The sequence below is a fragment of the Apium graveolens genome, chromosome 8 (genome assembly GCF_009905375.1).
Source record: "Apium graveolens cultivar Ventura chromosome 8, ASM990537v1, whole genome shotgun sequence".
Taxonomy (NCBI): domain Eukaryota; kingdom Viridiplantae; phylum Streptophyta; class Magnoliopsida; order Apiales; family Apiaceae; genus Apium; species Apium graveolens.
Window position 1 is genome coordinate 246,800,868 of NC_133654.1, and position 23,351 is coordinate 246,824,218.

A 23,351-nucleotide genomic window follows, 5' to 3' on the forward strand; every position below is an offset into this window, starting at 1 on the left:
AGAAACCCAATTAGATTTTAATTTATTGTATGGACATAATGAGTGGATACTTAATACCAGACTCAATTAAATTATAATGGAAGATTTAATTAGGTGATAGATAAAAAGCGTTATAGTCCCCAATATATCAAGTACACATAACGGTTTATCCTCTACCCATCCATTAAAGGGGGCTATTGATAAACCCTAAATAGTACTTGGTTGAGGAAGACAATAATCAAGAATATTATTCAGATTAAGATACTGTTACAATTATAACCTTATGGATTCAGGTACACTTCCGCATTCGGTTTAATCTCAATAATTAGATATGATGATTACGGTCCTTGTCTCTATTTTAAAGATTTGTGTATTATTAGAATTATTAGCTATCAATTGACATCAGAATTTCTTCATATTTAGTTATCGGATATTGATTCATATGATACAATTTTGTTGAAACTGTATATGAGCATGCTATTATCAATATGATATCGAATATAGTATAGACAATGTTTATGTTGTTCCTCGTTGGGGATGATATTATCCCGTGGTTATGGTTTTAAATCACGTGTACCCTTTTTTTAATATATGTTTATCTCTTTTAACTCCCTGACTAGTCATGTTAATGTTATATATAATATAATATATAAGTGACATATATAAGAGACTTTGAGAGAGAACTAACTAATAAGAAAAGAGAACATCTTATTCTTGTGTACATAACCATGATACAAGCAAGCCTTATATAGGCTAGTAGGATGAATGTTACAAGAAAATGGAGAGCCAAAAGTCTCTAATTAATGTAGGAATATGAAAGACCAAAAGTCATCTGCTTATTACATAACACCCCCCCCCCCCCCCCGTAGATGACTCATAAAAACATTATGCCTCGTTAAAACCTTACTAGGAAAAACCCTAGTGAAGGAAAAAGAGTACATGTGTTAAACGAGTAATAAAGGGGACATTATATCTCCCCCTCATTTAAACATGACTATAAAAATTAACATAGATCTCGAAATTTACGCATCCCAATCTTGTGTACCAACTTCTCGAAGGAAGATGTAGGAAGTGCTTTTGTGAACAAGTCTGTTGAATTTTCACATGATCGAATCTGACAAACATTAATTTCACCCATTTGTTGAAGTTCATGGGTAAAGAAGAATTTTGGATCAATGTGCTTTGTCATATCACCTTTAATGTAACCTTCTCGAGTCTGAGTGATGCATTCTTCATTATCTTCAAATAAAACAGTAGGACTTCCTTTATTGACTAAGAGACCGCATGATTCTCGAATATGATGGACCAAAGACCTTAACCATACGCATTCTCGGCTAGCTTCATGTAGTGCCAATAATTCAGCATGATTCGAAGAAGTTGCTGCTAGAGTCTGCTTTGTAGACCGCCAAGATATTGCGGTATCACCATATGTGAATACGTAACCTGTTTGAGATCTACCTTTATGGGGATCGGACCGATATCCTGCATCTGCATAACCAACTAATTCCATTTTTGAGTCTTTAGAATAAAATAAACCCATATCCATTGTTACTCGAAGATATCTAAATATCTGTTTCACATCGATCCAATGTCTTCGAGTTGGAGCAGAACTATGTCTTGCCAACAAATTAACTGAAAATGCGATATCAGGACGTGTACAATTGGTAAGATACATTAGCGCACCAATGGCACTAAGATATGGTACTTCAGGGTCAAGTAGTTCTTCTCCTTTTTCTCTTGGGCAGAATGGATCTTTTTTCTTTTCAAGTGATCGCACAACCATGGGTGTACTGACAGGATATGCTTTATCCATAATAAATCTTTTAAGGACCTTATCAATATATGCAGACTGATGGACAAAGATTCATTTTGATAAGTGTTCAACTTGAAAACCAAGACAAAGTTTTGTATTGCCCAAGTCCTTCATTTCAAATTCTTTCTTTAAGTATGCAACTGTCTCATCAAGTTCGGCAGGAGTTCCAATGATGTTTAAATCATCAACATAAACTGCGATAATTGTGAATCCTCTTTTTGTCCTTTTAATAAAGACGCATGGACAAATGACATTATTAACATATCCTTCTTTTAGGAGGTACTCACTGAGACGATTATACCACATTCGACCAGATTGCTTTTGATGAATGCTTGCAAAATCTTGCAAAATCTTGTGCACTAATGGATACACCCGTGTCTAATGGAGACAAAATTAGACTCAAACAATATCCTAAGAATGAACTTGAGATAAGGGAAATGCAAAGGATACCATATGCATCGGCAATGGGAAACCTAATGTATGCTCAAGTTTGTACTCGTCCTAACATAGCATTCATTGTTGGAATGTTGGGAAGATATTTGAGTAATCCGGGAATGCAGCAATGGAAAGCAGTGAAACAAGTCTTACGGTATTTGAAGAAAATAAAAGATTATATGCTCACATACAGGAAATCAAATCATCTAGAAAACATTGAATATTCATATTCTGACTTTGGAGGATGCAAAGATGAAAGAAAATCTACTTCAGGCTATCTACTGGCTGGTAGAGCGATTTCATGGAGGTTTGCTATTCGCAATAAAACACGCGAAAATACACACAAGCGTACGCGATCACAAGTAGTATAAGAATTAAGTCAATTTCGTTCCCACAGAGATTGGTTTAGGTTAAGTTCAGATTATGCATTTATGCAACAATGTATGATTATCGTTCACAGCTAAGACAAGTAACAATTTTGAGTTAATTAACTACTTAGGAGATTATACTAAATGCATTAACTAAGAGAATAAAATTGATTTACTTATATGAGAATAAAACATGGGATTCTAACTTCATTAAATACTTCATTCAAAGTTTATGTCTTTATCACTAGTATGCGATGGTGATGATAACTAATCAGATAACACAAAATTAGTATACGCTATCTTTCGATTTACGTATACCCTACTACTAAACATCCACAATCAAGATAGAAGTTGAGTAGACACCAATTATGCTTAGACCCTATATGTCTATAAGATTTGAAAACATAACGGTTTAAGAACAAGTTATCTATTATGATTACATAGGGTGTGTAAGATGGTTAAAATTACTCCACGAATTATGCATGTCAATTCATACATAAACCTATGCTAGCATGGCAAGTTCTAAACCTCTATATTCATTGTCGCTTCAATAGAGATTAACAAACAATCTTAGATATTAGCTACGCATCAAAGACGAATAAGCACAACCAAACTAGGAAATCATAAATCACCACATACTAAAGATTTAAAACAATCAACTATTGAAATCCATAAATAAATCTGCTAGAACCCCATGACAACGATTAGTTCATGATCGAACACATCGTCACCATGGGTTCCAATGAAAACATGATAATAAATAAGTTCAGAATACTGCGAGATAATATAAAAGTACTAGGGTTTAGAACAAATTAAAAACAAGCATCCAAAAGTATCGCCTAAATCAAAGAATACAAAAGTATGAAACTAAATCTTCTTCTCTTTAGCCGTCTCGTGTGCTCTAGGTCTTCTTGATGTTCTCCCTGGCTTCCTTCTTATTAAAAACGTCTTATTTTCATTATATATAAGCCCCTGGATCACCTGGACGTTCCAAATAACCAAATTATAGTAGAAACGGGATTTTGCAGCTTTGCACTGGCGCGGGCGCGCTACTTCTCTGGAAAACATGGTGCGGGCACGCCTCACCAAATGCGGGCGCGCTGACCTTCTGCTGAAATTCTGAATTTTTTTTGTTTTGTGCTCCTTTCTTCGTGCGATCTTTCTCGACTCCATTCCTGACCTCGTATCAACATATTATCATATGAAAAGCTCATTTCCTCCTCTGACTAATGCCCTGTAACAACTAAAGACAAAACAAATCATAAATACCAAATACTTGAGCCCAAAACACCAACTTAAGCCGATAAGAAGCGTTCCAAGTGGATATAAATTCCACTTATCATCTGCCAAACAGACGCTTATAGTTTCATCCACCATGGTTGCAGAATATATAGCATGTTTCGTGACATCCAATCAAGCTTTATGGCTGCGAAACTTTGTCACTGGTTTGTGTATCCTTGATGTGTTGAAAGACCATTAAAGATATTTTGTGTTAATAAATCAGCAGTGGAGTATTCAAACAATAATAGGAGTACTACAGATGCAAAACATATAGATATTAAGTTCCTAGTTGTTAAAGAAAAGATTCAGAGTGGACAAATTTTGATAAAACACATTGACACTAACTCCATGATTGTGGATCCGCTCACTAAGGCGTTAACACCTAAGGTTTTTTCACGAGCATACTTCTAATATGGGTGTTACCTTATGTGATACTTTGTTTTAGTGGGAGTTTATATTTTGGTGTTTTATGTAATAAACATTGAGTTGTTTATGTTCTGCAGAATACAGTTGATGTAATTTTATTAAATGTCACTCTACTTTTGTTCAATTTTCTTATTGTGGTTTAAATTGAGTTGAGAACATTGGAATCAATCTCGTTAGAGATTGACTTAGGACTAGTTGGAAATAGACATTATATAGATCACATTATATGTGATTTCCATGCCACTTATCTATGCATTGATTCATGTCGTTGAACATATTTGTGTGGTGACCATGGAAGGTTTAGTCACGTAAAGTTTGTGACGAATGTCACCAGAATCTCATGCATATATAGTAGACGGACCGAATTATTTTGGTAAAATCTAAGAACGATAAATAGCATAAAGTTGCGCACTAAAATATTGTATAATTGATTCTGGATACATATGAAGCCCAAGTGGGAGATTGTTATTATTATTTTAATAATTATTATTATTTTATGGGCTACATATAAATATATCAATTATATTAGCTATTTATTAGATCAAGTCCAACAGCTCCCTTATATGAGCTCTTAAGTTCAATTATAAGGATTTTGACAAAAAATGGCACTACAACAGTGTCTTAATATTTCCTTATATCACTAAGACATTAGCTTCATTCTTTATCTTTAAGAAACTTCTAGTGCTCCCTTATAACATTTTTAGCAATAAAAAATTCATTTCTCTCTCTTCTTTTAAAATTCTCTATCTCTTTTTGTTCCACTTTTTGTCAATATCTTTTCAAATTTATTAATATAATAATAATAAGAAGAAAGGAAGATAAGGATCATTGTTGGAGTTGAAATTCAAAATTATGTCTTAAATCACTAAGAGTTAATATTTTATAATATTTATAAGAAATCTACTAGAACCCTGTTGGACTTACTCTTATATTGGGTTAAATTAAGTGATCAAATAAGAAACCCAATTAGATTTTAATTTATTGTATGTACCTAATGAGTGGATACCTAATACCAGGCTCAATTAAATTATAATGCGAGATTTAATTAGGTGGTATATAAAAAGGGTTATAGTCCCCAGTATATCAAAGTACACATAACGGCCTATCATCTACTCATCAAAGAGAGTTATTGAGAAACATTAAGGAGTACTTGGTTGAGAAAGACAATAATCAAGAATATTATTCAGATATTAAGATACCGTTACAATTATAATCTTAATGGTACTTGTCTCTATTTCAGAGAATTGTGTGTTTATAGAATTATTAGATGTCATCAGACGACTCTATTATAAGGTCAAGGCAGAATAAAAGTTAGAAGTATAGAGTACTGTAAAATTTTACAGTAATCCATGAGTGTGATGACGAGCACCATGAATATATAACAGCTCTGGACCTTGGGAAACGAGCTAGTGGAATTATTTCTACTTCCCACAAACATCCTCCTTTTCCATATCTTCAACCCTTGAACAGTGCTACTGCCCACTGTCTTATTCTTCATTTCTTCGTCTAACTATTTTGTCCCGTGAATGATCCAAAACAAACGTATGTTTTATAACATACAACATACCATGAAGCAGAATTTTATCACTGTATGTAAAAATATAGACATCATGTATTCACGTCAAACACCTTAATTTACGTGTAACATTAAATAATACTGATGTATGATATGCTATAACATATGTTTGTGTTAGACCAATTCTTTTATGTACTGAACTTTGAGCTGCGTAATAAAAATATAAACGAGTCTATTTTGAAATCATGTTTCCACCTATCGTCATGAACCTTTATGTCTGATCTGTAATTTTACTAGTAAAAACAAGTCAAGCGATCAAATCAAAGAAAAAAAATCTTCAAGCTCGCCTTTATATACGACCCGCCATGTCCCCCTCCTCCCTCTCAGACTTGCATTCACTTTCTTTGTCAACCTTTCTTGTTAGCTTGTGTACTAAATAACTAGTAATCTTTCTTATCTTCTTAGTATTTTTAATTTTCTCCAATACTATGAACAATTGCCGCTACCAAAGATCAGCTGATTTCGTAATCGGAAGGCAATGGTGTTGCACAAGAAAAGGCGGAGGAAGGTGGACAATGGAGTGCATAATGTAAGTGATTGCATCACTGATCACACAGCCAAACAATTGACAAAGCTTTGCAATATTTTTCGCTCTCCGGAGTCTTTAGCATGAATGTAGAGGCATCACTGGGAGATCGACAGTATTGCATTGCGGGGAATTGAAGATTGCGGTCCGAGTTTACCTTTAGCAGATTATTTTAGTATCTCTTTGTTTTGTTTTGTTTTTCTGTATTTCAAGCGAAATGTGGCGCCGCCATGGTGATATAACAAATATGTGTCAGAGTTGCATACGAGGTAGCTAGAGGTAGTTCGGTTTGCTGCACTTGTAGCTGCTGGAAATGCATCGCTTACACATATTATGTCACGTATATGTTGTTTATGTATTCGCATCTTTAGTTCTCATTTGATTATGAAAATGTGCTTTCATCTGCAAATACATAAATATAATATATACGGTGCCCACTCGCATAATATACATCTAAAGTTTTAGGTGGAGCAAAGTCATTTTAACAGATTTACGACATCTTTCTTGCTAAAAATTGAGAAAATACTATGTAGAAATGCAGTGTCGGTCCTGAGATTCTGGGGACCTTCATTGAAATCAATTTACGGAGCCTCTGAGTTTCTGTTAAAGTTGATTTCTTGCGATGTGATATGATTTACACCTCGGGGTACTCCATTCCAGCTGCTACAACTCTTTATTGCCTCCTATCGCATACTGGTAGACCAGTGTTCGACGGGATTTATGTTTTATCCTATTAATCTATCTGAGGTTTTTGACATGTTGCATACCTGGGGACGCTGTAATTTCGAGGCAGTAAATGAACCCAATATTTCGAATTTTTGTAGCTTAAAAATGAGCCTAACTTCAAATGTTACATTATTAACATCTGAACCAGAGTTCATTCTGAAGAAAAAATTTAATTAAAAAAAAGATTTATATGTATGAAGTATTCAGAATATATGTGTTAAGTAACCAGTCCTTCTAAATCTTTAAGGTAGTAGAATAAGGCCCGAGTAGGATCTTATTCTCTTTAAGACTACCCCTCAATCGTGACAAATGGTTGACTCGAACCCGAGTCCCTCCCTAAACCGAGCTCTGATAGCATGTTAAGTAACCAATTAAAATTTTAAGGTAGTAAAGGAATGTCCAAACACAATCTTATATTTTCTAACACTATGTAGCCTTTAACCTCAATTTTGCCTCTCAAATATTTTAAACTTGATAATATAATTCTGCTACAATATTTTGGAACTTCCAAGTTGGAAGCTAGATCCAAGTTTCGAGGCCCAGAAACAAATGCATTAACTTCTGAAAAGATGTAATACTGTCATTGGGCCTGCAAATGCTTAAAGATCCAAGAACCCACGTCCGTACATCCCCACACTGGCCTAGAAACTTGTTTTGCCAGAATGAAATGTCTATCTTGTCTGCTGAATAAAATGGAAAATTGTGTTCATACATGTCGCTTTACTCGTGGTGAACGATCCAAAAACATGCAAGACCTGTCTCATTTCACTCCAGGACCACCAGACTTTAACGGAGAGTTTACAAATTTATGATTTCTCGTTTACTTCCCTGGCCTTCTTTGTCGTTCTTTTTCAAATAGTTTCCTTCATTTTCAAAATTCAAGATATAAATACAAACGGTCAAGACCGATCTACAAGTTTTTATTTTGAGAGACATTTGAGTAAATTACTGAAGATATCTTTTTTTCTCTTGTCATATAATAAGTTGGATTTTTTTACGAAAACAGTCTCTTTATGTTTCATGTTCTGCGTAAATTTTACCCTCCACAGGATACCGGGTATGTTTAATTTAATTTGCCTTTTAAATTTTTTCGAAATATTTTCATATTTTTTATAATAAATATTTTGAGAGAACTGCGTTACCCTTACTAAATACTCTCCGCAAATCGCAAAAGTATTTTCACAGTCGTTCCAAGTAATATGACTCGTGCATGCAAATGGAATATATTATCATAAACGAAATATTTTTCAATAGCACATGAGATGCACTTACTCATACTAAGCTATTTTTCACGAAGATTGTAATGGAAGCACGTCTTCTATTTCACGAAAAACATGTGAGAAAAAATAGTACATCAATTCAAAATTTACGTTGATAAAGTAGGAGAAAAATATGTAAATTAAATAATACATCTACGTCACTACATCTAAGGTATCGTAAGAGAATAATCAATGATGACATTTCATAATTTGTTAAGATTACGAAATCGTGATACACACAATTAAACAATGACATTCCGCACTTTAATAATGTTACGAATTGTGATCAGATTTTAATAATGGTATAGTTGCCCTAAAAAATATAAACTCTATTGGAAGGTCATTCTCAACCGTTAATTTAATCTAAAATATTTAAATTTGGATCATCAACTGATTCAAATTATGATCCTCCAAATTTATGAGGAAATCCATCTAAATTTTGATCCTAATTTTTTTTTATATATTATAATAAGTAAATATCATATTAAATTTTTTATTCTTAAATTTTATATTTAAACATAAATAATTATTTATATTATATCTAATAAATTAATTAAATAAAAAATAATTTCTTTAACTACACTTAATAATTATTAAAATTATAGACTAAAATAGCTAAAAATATATTAATTTTATTAATTAACATCTAAAATATCATTAACATTAATTAATTAATCACAAATCAATTTTAAATTATTATTTTATATTAAAGTAAATTTGGATCAATGAATAATAATGATCTAAATTTGGATCAATATTTGAATCGAAGAAAAATTTGAAATAATCTAACTCAAATTTGGACATTTACATACCATAACAACACTTAATAGTTTGTATTAAGTAAAGAGATTTGGTTGGTGGTAAGATTGGGTGGTTGTGAGTGATTATATAAATCCAAGTTAGTAAATAAATGGGAGGGCATGCAAGTTGTGAAACAAACTGTCCCCTGCAGACGTCGTCCATTTGGTTATTGGGCACTCAGACAAGATAGAAAGAAATGACAGCCCTCTTTTAGGGCCCATCATGTGCTTAAAGTTGCAATCCATATTTCAACATCATACGAAGCCTACTGTCCCTAGACGCATCACTTTACCCTCCTTAACTCGCAACTTGCTTCTTCCTCGTGGGCTAACTCCTTCACCTGCATGACGCGCCAGCGTCTCTCATTTTGTTCGTTGTCGTGTGACTGTGTTTGTTAATCAATTAATAAATACAAGGTACATGCATTCGTTTAGGATAGATTTTTTGTTATGAAAAAGCGATCGATAAATTGCTGATATATTGGTTAAATTTTTAACCGATTCAATAAAATACCAGATAAATCATCAATAAATCAATTAATTTTTCAAATATTATCTAATATATTAGAATCGGTATCAACTAACTAGTTTCGACTTTCGATTACCGAATTTTATGGTAATACAATCAAACATGCTTATAAATGTGGGAATCTCATGTTTTCAATAATATAAATCGGTGCATGCATATAAACTTATAATAGTAGTATATATATTAATTAGTATAAAGCCAGGAACTATTCAACTCCAGCTCTCATAGCTTTGATTTCTAAATTTCTTTATTACCAAGTAAAACTTCAAACTTAACTAAAAAACTGCAACAACAAAAAAGTTACATTTTAATAAAAAAGGTTTACGATGGCAAAAAAAAAGTGCCTCACAGCACTTCAAAAAAACATGACAACCACCTAACTAAAAAAGTCAAAGGATGTCAAAAAACACCATCACGCGCCACTCCTAATCCCCACGCGCTCACCGGAACCAACCAAAGAACTCCGACACAACGGGCAATTAAAGTTAAGATGATCAAGCCAGCCATCAAAACACTTTTTATGAAACACATGTTTACAAGCTAACCTGCGCACATACTCTCCATTTCTTAGCCGGCTCAAACACACCACACAATCCGAGCCGCCACCAGCTGCATCTAACGTTGTACTTCTGTTATATTTGTACGAAAATCTCCTGTTGAAATTCAGCTGCTCGGCTAAAATGGCTAAACCTGAGCTCACGGCTTCTGATGAATTATGGTGAGAAAGATTGAGAGAGTGTAAGATAGCTAATATAACGGACCGAAGATAACTTACGCCGTTGGCGATGAGTAGTAGAATAAGGATTGGAAATGAGTCCGATGAAACATCGTTCATTTGGTTTTGTAAACCCATGTTCGAATCCTTAACTATGTGTTAACTATGTGTCTATAAGTCTAGACTAAACCTATGTATATATAGAGAAGATAAATAAATGTAAATATAAATATTGAGTTTATAGAGTGTAAAGATTTTGTTTAGGTGTGCAAACTGTGGATTGATGTGTTGAGTGTATTTATAGTGCGTGTTTGTGTGTGTTATAGGGAGCGGTGGAGTGTTGAAATGAAAAGCTTTTTTATTGGTTTTGGGTTTTTCTTTTAATTTGGCGAAATTTGTGGTAAATTTTGTTGGCGTTTAGAACTCGTGTGGCGTGTTCAAAGTGTGTGTTATTTGTTTATTTGATTCAGTTTAATTTAACGGTTTGTTATTTACTACGTTTTTTATGCGAAAATTATTTGCATCATCAATTATGATGCTCCAATTTTAGTGAATAAACTTTGTAATATGCTGTCATAATAATTTTGTGATATTATATTAGCTATTAATGGAGAGCACGGTTCGAACCGACTCAGTTTGTTAAAAGCGGAAATTAATGTACTTTTAATGATTTTCAGTTTCTCAATTTAAATTTGGTTTAGTTTTTAACGATTTGATTTTTATTGATTTTTACTAATTATATATCGGTTTCGATTTCATTCTGATTTTTACGGTCACCTTTGAACCCTATGCAAATTTTGAGTCTCTATTCTATGAAAATAAATATAAAAATATACTTTCTCTGTTTCTTTTTAATAGTCGTTTGATCTCTATGCACTCATTTTTAAGCGTTTTGACCGCCTGGTTAACTAAAACTTTTATTTAAAAAAAATTATAATTTTTACTTAAAGTTTACGCATCTTTGATTGTATGCAGCAAACTTAAGAGAGACGGAATAGTACTGAATTTAATTTCTTAAAAGTTCATAGATTTTGACAAAATTAAAGAAAATGTTAAAAGTGATGCTTACAACTTAGAAAACCGTACCAATAAAGAAAGCAACTACTCCTGCAAACAAGAAATTACTTGAACAAGTTTTACATTGCAAAATAATGTATGCATATATACTTTACATAGAAGTGAATGACATAGTACAAATTGGATGACCCAATTAGAGAATAGAAAAGGTGAGTTGAGAAAGGAGGTGCTACGTGGTGAATGTAGAGAGGGACAAGAGTCAAGCTATAGTGATGTACGCCTGTAAATAATTATGCACTATCGTGTCACATTTCCTCGCATTTCCTGGAAGCCACCGAAACAAGAAGATAAATGTAGAAGGAAATCAGCAGTACTGTGTATTTTCAAAGCTTAAACCAGTACCAGTACACTGTTTCAACTGGATTTGTCTACGTGTTGATTCGATTATAGTAGTATATATATTTTGAAGGACTCCATCAGCCCGTCTCCTATTAACGGGATTTCATTTTATTTTTTGAATCAAGTTGAACCCGAATCTTATCGTACAAAGAATGTATTTGGACTCGAATTCTTCATAAACTGAGATACGCTCGAGATTCTTTCAAATAATCGCACTTGAACCCTTGACGAACATGGGGTGAAAAAACAAATTACATAGTGAAAAGGTTCTACTCACTTGACGCAATTAAATATCATTTTTGATTCAACTTAATGTCAAAAAAATTAAATTACTAATTCAAAAAATTATGGATTAAATATTTAGATTGTAATTTTAAAGAAAAATATGCTATGAGTATTGTATAAAATGTGGATATAGGTAAGTTTTTTCAAGTTTTGACGAGTTAATTCTAAGCCAAACGGTTTCGAGCCGTGTATACTAATAATATGACTCACGATCATTAATTTAACACATGTATTTTGCATTCGAGTTTTAACTTGATTTTTTATAATCTAATTCAAATTGAATCTTTATTAAGCTGAGCTCGAACTTGTTTACTCTACTCGTTTACTTGTATAATTATCTTACTTACGAAATGATCCTCTGAGAATGATAAATCGTTTTACTTGCTTCTCTAATGATTGTTAAAGCACAAAACAAGGAGCCTTTCAATTACTACCGTTTAGGAAGGGTGAAATAATGCTCCAGTTAACAATGATTGTAAAGCGTGTCAGCTGGTATCCAAGTGGGTAGTATAATTTGTGGTAAAGAGCCTATGGTCATTAAGGTCTCTAATCCAAACCACAAGTTAATACAGGTGTAATTTTTAGTACCACGACTCATTATTAAAGTGTATGGGAGAAGTGGTTTGACTAAGCAAATGACGAGTTCTACACAGTTCTTTTGGTAAAGAAATTGATACGTATCACGTCCATTGAGCACCCATTTTAAATGTCATTATGCTGATTTATCGGGTCAAGTACTGAAGTTTTCACCAGCTACTGTTGTATTGCTTTGGCAATTTGGAGTACGTGTATAACATAAGCAATTGTTTAATTTAAAATTTAAATCATATCCTCAAACCTATACATATTATATGTAAACGAATCTGGATCTAATTTTCTAATATCCAAAAACTAAAATACTAAATATATAATATTTGAATACTCCACCAACATATTATGACTGAACATTTACGATTTTAGTTTTAAAATTATAAACAATATGCTGAAAAATGTAGGTTTTGAGCATCATATTGTCAACCTAATTTTGAATCAATTTTAAATGGTTGTTTGGTGTGCGTATTTAGGTGAAAATTTAAAATACCCATCATTTACGAAAAAATGTTCAAAATATTAATTGACTAAATATTTCATCTAAATTACCGACTAGATACGTACATGAAGAATGTGTATTGAAACTTTAAAAAATAATAAAGAATTGTAAATATGCATATTGGACATGCCCATTCTACTTAAAAACAAAAGTTAATATGCATATTTAACATACATATTCTTTATTAAGCTCGTAAAACTTGAATACCCATTCCTCAAATACATATTTCGTGAATATTTTGGACAGTTCCTGCGTACTGGGTATTTGGGAGGTTGAAATTCAAAAAAAATATATTTTAGGTATTTTTTTCCAGATTGAACAAGTATATAATTGAAAATTAGAAAAGTAGTAAGAAAGTTAAAAAAATTGAGTAATAATAACTATAGGGAGACTGTATGTAATAACTATGATTTTCATATCATTTTCCATTTTCTTTGTTTACCAATTATCATTTAGTAGTATTTATTGATTATTTTCTATATTTTGCGGCTATTGTACATACAAATATAATTTTATTACTAATGTTAGAATTTTTTAATATGCGTAATTTTTTTAAAAGTAAACAATTATTTTGAAATGGAGGCAGTAATATCAATATATTTACATTTAAAAAAATAAAAAAATGTATTATCCGATAAAAAGAAAAAAATGAACATGTATTATGAGATTTTTTTTGTCAAAATGGACTATTATTATAGGACGAACGGAATAAAATTATTTTAAATCTCAAGATTACGAGTAAAATATTGGCTTAGGACGGTGGTGGGGGCATTTGAATTCTTAAAGATATCTGCCGTGAATTGTGATATACTCTGGAGTCAACCTTATGAATATAAAATCGACAAGTACGTAAAAGTTTAGTTAATTTAAACACAAAGGATTATAATAAACACAATTGGATTAAGGGGAAGCAGTGACATCGATGAAAGACGGTTACAGAAGATTTGGATATCCGCCGGCCACACTCCCTGATTAGTTTAATATAATAACTTGCTGGCTTTTTTATTATGTTATTATTCTGAAACAAATGATTATAAATCGGAAACTTTGCTAATAATAAATGATTAATGTTATATTTATGTGGAGTCAAAGTAATTGTTTTCATTGCGTAAAAAATTACGAAATTTTAGTAACCAGTCAATTTCATTGATAATCGAATTATAGATTCGTTATTATCGAAAAATATCATCCATTAATTTTTATTTGTATGTAATATTTAGACTAAAGTTTATTTGGGTGATAGGGGGAGTCAAACTGTCAACCCTAGCCCATCCTTTCTCACCAATACCAGGATTTTATTTAATTTCTAATGATATATGTTTTAAAATTTATTTAATTATATATCGATCGTAATTTGTAGTAAAAATATAATGAAGTTGATCGTGAATTAGTTAAGATAGAGCAAATAATATGAGATGGAAGCAGTATAATTTAGATTAATTTTTTTTTTAAAAAAAAAAGAAACAAATAAAATACTATTTGGAGCGCTTGTAAAGTAGGTTACATATTTTTTAATAATATTATTTTTTTAATTTTTTGTAATAATTTAGTCAATGTTTCATATCAATATTTTTTATTAATATCTTATTGATTAATTTATTATAAATAATATAAAAATCTATACAAGTATATGAGATAATCGAGTAACAAACTGAGTCGCAATATTTCATTAAATAGGATATCATATCCTACGAAAAATATATTTAGTCGAGTCTGCAGTCATAACATTTTTATTTATAATCTTTTGCATTAATCTCCTACGGCATCAGATGTCAAGAATCCAAATGTGTCAAAATCAAAAGGCATAAACACGTGTTGATTATCTTTGCATGTCTGCTTATGTTTACGCACATTTGCCTCAGCCGCTTTTATAGGTATCTGACTAACTACAAACAGTCCATTCTCAAATCCACTTAAAGGAGAAACTTCCGTTAAATTAACACAGATATAAGTAGATTTTCCTTTATTTCTACCGTAAACTAACACATCAACTAGCCTAAGAGTTTATCTGACTTCACCAGGACGAGTAAGAAAGTTAATAAGAAAGTTAATAGGTGCTTCCTTTTTAGATGGAATTCTAGCTTCTCATAATACATCATATAGCAAATCTCTCATTAAATCATGTCGATATTTGAACCCTGATTATTTTTATCAAATAACAAAGTGCTCTTCAAATACATACATCTGACACGTGCACAACGGACACTGAGCTCTATCTGAAAATAAAGTAATCATGAGCTTGTACCGCAATATCACCTGATACTCCATTGGCGTCATACGTTGTCCTAATCCCTTTATGGGCATGACTAATATTAAATCCTGAGTATGTGGGCCTTTCAAGCACCGGAATATTATTATTTGTCTCTCTGAAAATTAAATTTATTAAGTAGATTCTCGCAAATATCACTAAAGTAAATTTATGGTAAATAATTACATTGCTTTTTGGGGGACGGGCCTTTTAATGCATTTGACATTGTAGACATTGCATACATTGTGTATAATTCAGATCCGTAATGCGATGATATGACTTAGCATATCTTTAAGCATTTGACGTTGCATACATTGCATACCTCGTGTATAAAACGTATACTGCATACATTGTGTAAATTGTGTACCCTGCGTATATTGTGAATATTGTATACACTGCATATATTGTGTATATCGTGTACACTACAAACCATGTATACATTGTGTACACTGCATACATTGCCCGATTTCCGTACATTATATATATTACATACATTATGTACCCTGCATACGTTGTGTATATTGCATACAATGTGTTCATAATACAAAGGTATGACTTAGCTTATCTTTAAGCATTTGACGTTGCATTCAATGCATACCATGTGTAGTATATGTACATTGCATACATTGCCCAATTTGCATACATTGTGTATATTATGTACCTTGCGTATACTGTGAACATTGTGTACATTATATATACTGCATATATTGCCCAATTTGCATATATTGTGTACATTGTGCACCCTGCGTACATTGTATACACTGCACACATTAAGTTCGTAATACGGAGGTATGACTTAGCTTATCTTTAAGCATTTGACGTTGCATACATTGCATACCCTGTGTATAATGTTTACTTTATAACATACATTGTCGATTTGCATACATTGTGTATATGTTGTATCATGCGTACACTATGAACATTGTGTATATTGTGTACACTGCATACATTATCTGATTTGCATACATTGTGTACATTGCGCACCATGCGTACATTACGTTCGTAATGGAGAAGTATGACTGAGCTTATCTTTAAAAATTTGACGTTGCATATATTGCATATCTTGTGTGCAATGTGTACATTGCATACATTATGTTCATTATGTACACTACGTACATTGTGTATATTGTGTACAATGCATACATTGCCCGATTTGCATATATTGTGTACCTTCCGTACATTATGTATATTGTGTATACTACATACATTGTGTACACTGCATATATTGCCTGATTTGCATACATTATATACATTGTGTATTTTGTGTACACTGCATACATTGTGTACATTATGTACACTACGTATATTGTGTATAATGCATGCATTGCCCGATTTACATATATTGTGTACCCTGCGTATATTGTGTATATTGTGTATATTGTGTACACTGCATATATTGTGTAGATTATGTACACAAGATACATTGTGTATATTGTGTACACTACATAAATCATCCAATTTGTATATATTGTGTACATTATATATGTACCCTGGGTACATTGTGTACTTTTTCTACACAATCATTGGTCGCATGTCCAGCGTCCTCATGATAATCACAAAACTTAATTTGATCTCTGCTAGTGATTGGGACCGTCATAGGCCCTGGTTTATTAAATAATGGGTTGCCTTTAATTTCTTGTAGCATGACCACAGTGCTCCAGTTGAACATTATCCATTCTGGATTTGGTCTTGGAGGCAAGTTAGGTGCATTATGAGCTTGAGCTCGGACATCCCTATTGGCTTGGGCACCGTGATGCGGAGCATGATCATGAGTAGTGTGGTTATGATGGCCATAGTCATTATTTTTATGCTACTTGTTCTTGTGATGATTGTTGAACTCTTTGGGAGTGGGTTGATCACCCTTTACATCGTAGTGCTCTCTTTTTCGCGTAAGTCTTATATCTCAAAGTGCATTCTCTCTGGTGATGTATTTTGATGCCAATGCGTAGACTTTGGCTAAATCTTTGGGGTCTTTGTTAATCAGATCAAGAACATAGTCTTTGTATCCATAATAGTCTAGACCTTGTCTAAATGCAGTAATAGCTTCATCTAGGTCTACAAAAGTGACACGATTTACTCATTCTGTGAGTTCAACACTTGTATCGTGAATTCGCTCCCGTGGGGGAGTTATTCGTTCAATGTGTCTTTGAGGGATAAGACCTCTCAGGGGACTATGCTGCATGTTTCTTGGTTTCCTGGGATTCTGCACGTTTATATTGACGATGGTCCTCAAGTTGGCATCTGAAGTCGTGCTCACGGTTTCTCCTACAATGGGCTCATGTTGCATCTATATGATGATCACCATTGTGCCTTGAGTGATCCGGATCCTGTGAGCATCCAAGATGACTGTAGATGCCTGACCTTGATCTTTGTGGTTTGGGAGGGGCACGAGAGTGCCTTGAGTTCTGTTAGGTAATGAATACAACACAATGGGGGGCTGAATGTATTTTGGACAATTTTAATGGCTTTTTGAACTGTTATGAATGGTGAACAAAGTAATCTGTCTTGTAGAGATAATATGCTCTGACAGAAATAATAAAACATGCACATGAACACACTATCTTTCAAAACTCACTTAATTTTATATAAAAATCAAGCTAGTTTTTTGCTACAAATTTCTGGGTTCTTAGTATGTTAAGAACTCGGCTTCTCTCTTGAGAGTTACAAATTTTTAGATCTATTTTGTTACTTCTAAAACAAAGCATCCAGTGTTTACTTTATAGAACAGTAAACACTGGTTTTACACAGCATGCAATAGCATGTACTAAACCCTACTTTAAGTTAACTAAAACTTTCTATTTATGGCTTAGTGTATCTTTGCATATCGTGCATGTCTGTGACTTTACTTTGTCAGTCAATCTTGGCCTTTGATCTTGTACTCTTCAAGCTGCTTTTGTAGACTTTTCAAATCAGTGATTGATTTGTTTGTTGTGTGATAATCTTGGATATTTAACTGATCTGCATTTTGTACTTTGAGTTTTACTTCGAGATCTCCAGTTTGATATATATAGAACTCGACATCTCTATAAGTATAATGGTTTATCGAGATCACTTGTTACTCTATAGTTGTTGTGACTTATCGAATTCTCTGAGTTCTCAAATGTGAAATTGACTTGTCGAGATCTCTGAGTTCTCGAGTGTGATCTTGACTTATCGAGGTCTCCATTTCTTTGCATTTAGAATTAACTTATCGATATCAATGAGTTCTCTGGTGAAGAAATGACTTGTCGATATCTCAGAGATCTCTAGTGATAATTTGACTTATCGATATCTCAGAGATCTCTAGTGAAGAAATGTCTTGTCGATATCTCCAATCTATATGTCTTCAATTTGGCTTGTCGATATCTCTGAGACTTCTCTATAAGCTTTTCTTGACTTCTCGATAAGTCATTCTGGAGTTCTCTAATGACTTCTATATAACACTTAATCTGTGACTTATAGATTTCTTGACTTAAATTTTTTTTCCTAAAACAGATTTATTCAACTCCAAACTTCTTTACACTTTCTCTGAGACATGTGTTAGGGCGAAAACACGCGCTAAAATTACACGCAAGTATACGCGTTCGCAAGTAGTATAAGATATAAATCAGATTTGTTTCCATAGAGACACTTTTTAGTTAACTTAAGATTATGTACCTATGCAACAATGGTATGGCTATCGCTCAATGCTAAGACAATAACAAATTGAGATGTTTATAACTAAGTTTAAACTAACATGCAATTAACTACGAGATTAAAAGTGATTGAATTAACTATATGAGACAAACATGGGATTCTAACTTCATTGCTACTTCATTCAAAGTCATTGTTCTTAACCTTAGCATGCAATGGTGATGACAACTAATCAGATAACACGAAACTAGTAAACGCCAACTTTCGTTGTACGAATACCCTACTACCAGACATCCACAAAAGAGATAGAAGCTGAATAGACACCAATTATGTTGAGACCCTATGTGTCTATAGAATTTGACAACATAAAGGTTTAATGCGCAAGTTATCTATCATGATTACATAGGGCAAGTAAGATGGTTAAAATTACCTACGAATCATGCATAACAATTACATGAACCTATGCTAGCATGACAAGTTCTGAATCTCTATATTCACTTTCGCTTCAATAGAGATTAACATGCTATCTTATATGTTAGCTACACACATAAGAGGAGTAAGCACAACCAATACTAGGATATCAATCAATCACCACACACCAAGATATTGAAACAAATTAACTATATAAATCCATAAGTAAATCCGTTAGAACCCCACGATAATGATAAGTTCATAATCAAACGCATGGTCACCATGGGTTCCAATGAAAGCATGATATAAAACAATATAAGAGTACTATGGTTCAAGAAAAATCGAAAACAAGCATCCAACCCTTGAGATTTTCATAGATATATTCCAACCTTTTGTCAGGGGGTGCACCTAAGAATACATAACTCAGATCTGGCAGTGGGTTGAGCTAAGTGTGGGAGCTTCTTCAATAGACGGCTTGAGATGCTTCTTAGAAATTTTTAGCGCTGCTAACCCCAGAGAATCGATTGACATATCCAACTTCCTCTTCCACGGAGGTGCATTCAAAACATGCAGTTGTTCTGCTCCTTCTTCATCTTCAATAACTGATTCCCCAATTAAGGATCTCTCTAATGTATCTGACTTTGGAAATTGCTCAAGCTCCGAATTCACGTCAGAATCGACCCTCTCTACTTTAAAGCACTGCTCTTTATCTGTGGGTAACTTTATTGCCTTGAACACATTAAAAGTGACCTTCTGATCTTGAACCTTCATCGTAAGCTCTCCTTTTTGCACATCGATCATAGTTCATCCTGTAGCCAAGAATGGTCTTCCCAAGATGATGAGAATCTTATCTTCCTCGAAATCCAGAATTACAAAATCAGCAGGGAAGATGAGTTTGTCCACCTTGACCAAGACATCCTCCATTATACCTCATGGATAAGTGATGGTCCAATCGACCAACTGCAAAGACATGTTCACAGGTTTTGGATAAGGTAAACCAAGTTTCTTGAAGACAGATAAGGGCATCAGATTGATGCTAGCTCCCAAGTCACACAAACACTTGTCGAAGGACAGATTACCAATGGTGCAAGATATCGTGAAGCTTCCTGGATCTTTAAGCTTATGAGGTAGTTTCTGTTACAGCACAGCACTGCACTCTTCCGTTAGACCAAAGGTTTCCAACTCCTCAAGTTTTAGCTTCCGAGATAGAATACCCTTCATGAACTTAGCATAGCTCAGCAACTGTTCTAGAGCTTCAGCAAAAGGTATGTTGATATGCAGTTTCTTGAAAACTTCTAAAAACTTGGCAAATTGCTTGTCAAACTTATGCTTTTGAAGCCTTTTAGGAAATGGCGGAGGTGGGTAAACATGTTTATCCCCTGTATTACCCTCAGGAGGATTGTTTTCAACAGCTTTCTTCTTTGGTTCCACCTCGGCATCCTTCTGCACCACATTTTCAGCTACAATCTCATTTTCTGGATTTGGCAAAGGTTTAGATGCACCTGCATTCTGGACAGAATTTTCAGACTCTTCGTCTTGTCGAAATTTGGGGGCTTGCGACCTTTCCGGACCTCAAGGTGATGGCATTCACCTGTTCGTTAACTTCCCTCTTTCCGGGATTGGCTTCTATATCACTCGAAAGCGTTCCTGATGGTCGATTCTATAAGGCGTTAATAATTTGCCCTATTTGGTTCTCCAAAGTTTTGATAGAAATAGTCTGGCTTTAATATATAAGAGCCCGGTTTTTGCACATAAGCCGCAACTCCTCCAATTCAGATTTTTCATTCGAAGATAGACCTGCACCTCCATGAGTTTGTTGTGGAAGTTGGAGTTGTTGTCTTGGTGCAGATTGTTGCTGAAAACCAGGAGGATTGAATTTCTTGTTTCCAAACTGCTGGAACGGCTGTTGCATCGCATTCTGATTGTTGCTCTAGCTGAAGTTAGGATGATTCCAGTTGTTAGGATGATAAGTGTCTGGCATTGGTTGCTGCGATCTTTGAAAGTTGCTCACAAACTGAGCTGATTCACTAGATATAGCGCATTGTTCCGTCGCATGTGAACCTGCACAAAGCTCACAAACACTTGTCCTCTGATGAACTCTATAGTTAGCCAAAGAATCGATCTTCATAGACAACGCCTTTAGCTGAGCAGTTATAGTTGTAGCTGTATCCACTTCAAGAACTCTTGCTACCTTGCCTTGTGGCAATATCTGGGTTGGATACTGATATTCATTCGCAGCCATCATCTCAATTAGAGCATAAGCTTCCTCATAGCTCTTTGCCCATAAAACTCCACCTGATGCTGCATCGAGCATGGGTCTAAAATATGGTTCCAAACCATTATAAAAACAATTGATGATCATCTAATCAGGCATTCCATGATGAGGACACATCCTAAGCATCTCCTTGTAGCGCTCTCAAGCTTTATATAGAGTTTCTCCCGATTGCTGCGTAAATTGAGTAAGAGCATTCCTCAGTGCAGCTGTCTTCACCATATGGAATAATTTAATAAGAAACTTCTGAGCAAGATCCTCCCAAGTAGTAATCGAACCAGCTGGTAGAGAGTGTAACCAGCTCTTAGACTTGTCCCTCAGAGAGAATGGAAATAGTCTCAGTTTCACAGCATCTTCAGAAACATTATTGAACTTGAAGGTGTCACAAATATCGATGAAATCCCTAATGTGCATATTGGGATCTTCCGTTAGAGAACCCCCATACTGGACTGAATTTTGCACCGTCTGAATCGTGCTAGCTTTGATTTCAAAAGTATTAGCCGCGATGGCTGGTCTGACAATGCTAGACTGAATGTCATCGATATTCGGTTGAGAATAATCCATCAACGCTTTCGTTGCCGCGGCTGGATCTCCCATTGTAATAAAAACTAGAGTACCTGAAACACACGACTAAAGTAAACCTTGTAAGTAAAAGAGTCCGAGTCAGTGAACTTTAACGACCACTGATGTCAAGCACATAAACTAAAAATTAACACCAAGTCCCCGGTAGCGGCGCCAAAAACTTGTTAGGATGAAAATACGCGCTAAAATTACACGCAAGTATACGCGTTCGCAAGTAGTATAAGATATAAATCAGATTCGTTCCCACATAGACTCTTTTTAGTTAACTTAAGATTATGCACCTATGCAACCATGATATGGCTATCGCTCAATGCTAAGACAATAACAAATTGAGATGTTTATAACTATGATTAAACTAACATACAATTAACTACGAGATTAAAAGTGAATGAATTAACTATATGAGACAAATATGGGATTCTAACTTCATTACTACTTCATTCAAAGTCATTGTTCTTAACCTTAGCATGCAATGGTGATGACAACTAATCAGATAACACGAAACTAGTAAACGTCAACTTTCATTGTACGAATACCCTACTACCAGACATCCATAAAAGAGATAGAAACTGAATATACACCAATTATGTTGAGACCCTATATGTCTATAGAATTTGACAACATAAAGGTTTAATGCACAAGTTATCTATCATGATTACATAGGGCAGGTAAGATGGTTAAAATTACCAACGAATCATGCATAACAATTACATGAACCTATGCTAGCATGGCAAGTTCTAAATCTCTATAATCACTTTCGTTTCAATAGAGATTCACACGCTATCTTATATGTTAGCTACGCACATAAGACGTATAAGCACAACCAATACTAGGACATCAATCAATCACCACACACCAAGATATTGAAATAAATTAACTATACAAATCCATAAGTAAATCCGTTAGAACCCCACGATAACGATTAGTTCATAATCGAACTCATCGTCACCATGGGTTCCAATGAAAGCATGATATAAAACAATATAAGAGTACTAGGGTTCA

General features: G+C 33.8%; 1 protein-coding gene, 1 long non-coding RNA gene and 1 other non-coding gene across 3 annotated transcripts; 2 read left to right on the top strand and 1 right to left on the bottom strand.

Moving 5' to 3' along the window:
* The first annotated feature begins 2,154 nt into the window (after positions 1-2,154).
* LOC141680563 (secreted RxLR effector protein 161-like) lies at positions 2,155-2,598 on the top strand. The gene has a single exon (XM_074486756.1). It carries the CDS (start codon positions 2,155-2,157, stop codon positions 2,596-2,598), a length of 444 nt encoding a protein of 147 aa, XP_074342857.1.
* Positions 2,599-9,146: 6,548 nt separating this feature from the next.
* Positions 9,147-10,404, bottom strand: LOC141678906 (uncharacterized). Its single transcript, XR_012557954.1, has 2 exons — positions 10,264-10,404; positions 9,147-9,575 (listed from the first exon to the last, which is right to left on the bottom strand). It is a non-coding gene; the product is annotated as an uncharacterized LOC141678906 (long non-coding RNA).
* Positions 10,405-21,867: 11,463 nt separating this feature from the next.
* On the top strand, positions 21,868-21,974 carry LOC141681196 (small nucleolar RNA R71). The gene has a single exon (XR_012558638.1). It is a non-coding gene; the product is annotated as a small nucleolar RNA R71 (small nucleolar RNA).
* Positions 21,975-23,351: the final 1,377 nt, after the last annotated feature.

Coding starts and splice junctions, on each gene's coding strand:
- LOC141680563 (XM_074486756.1), top strand. CDS start 2,155: ATGGATACACCCGTGTCTAATGGAGACAAAATTAGACTCAAACAATAT.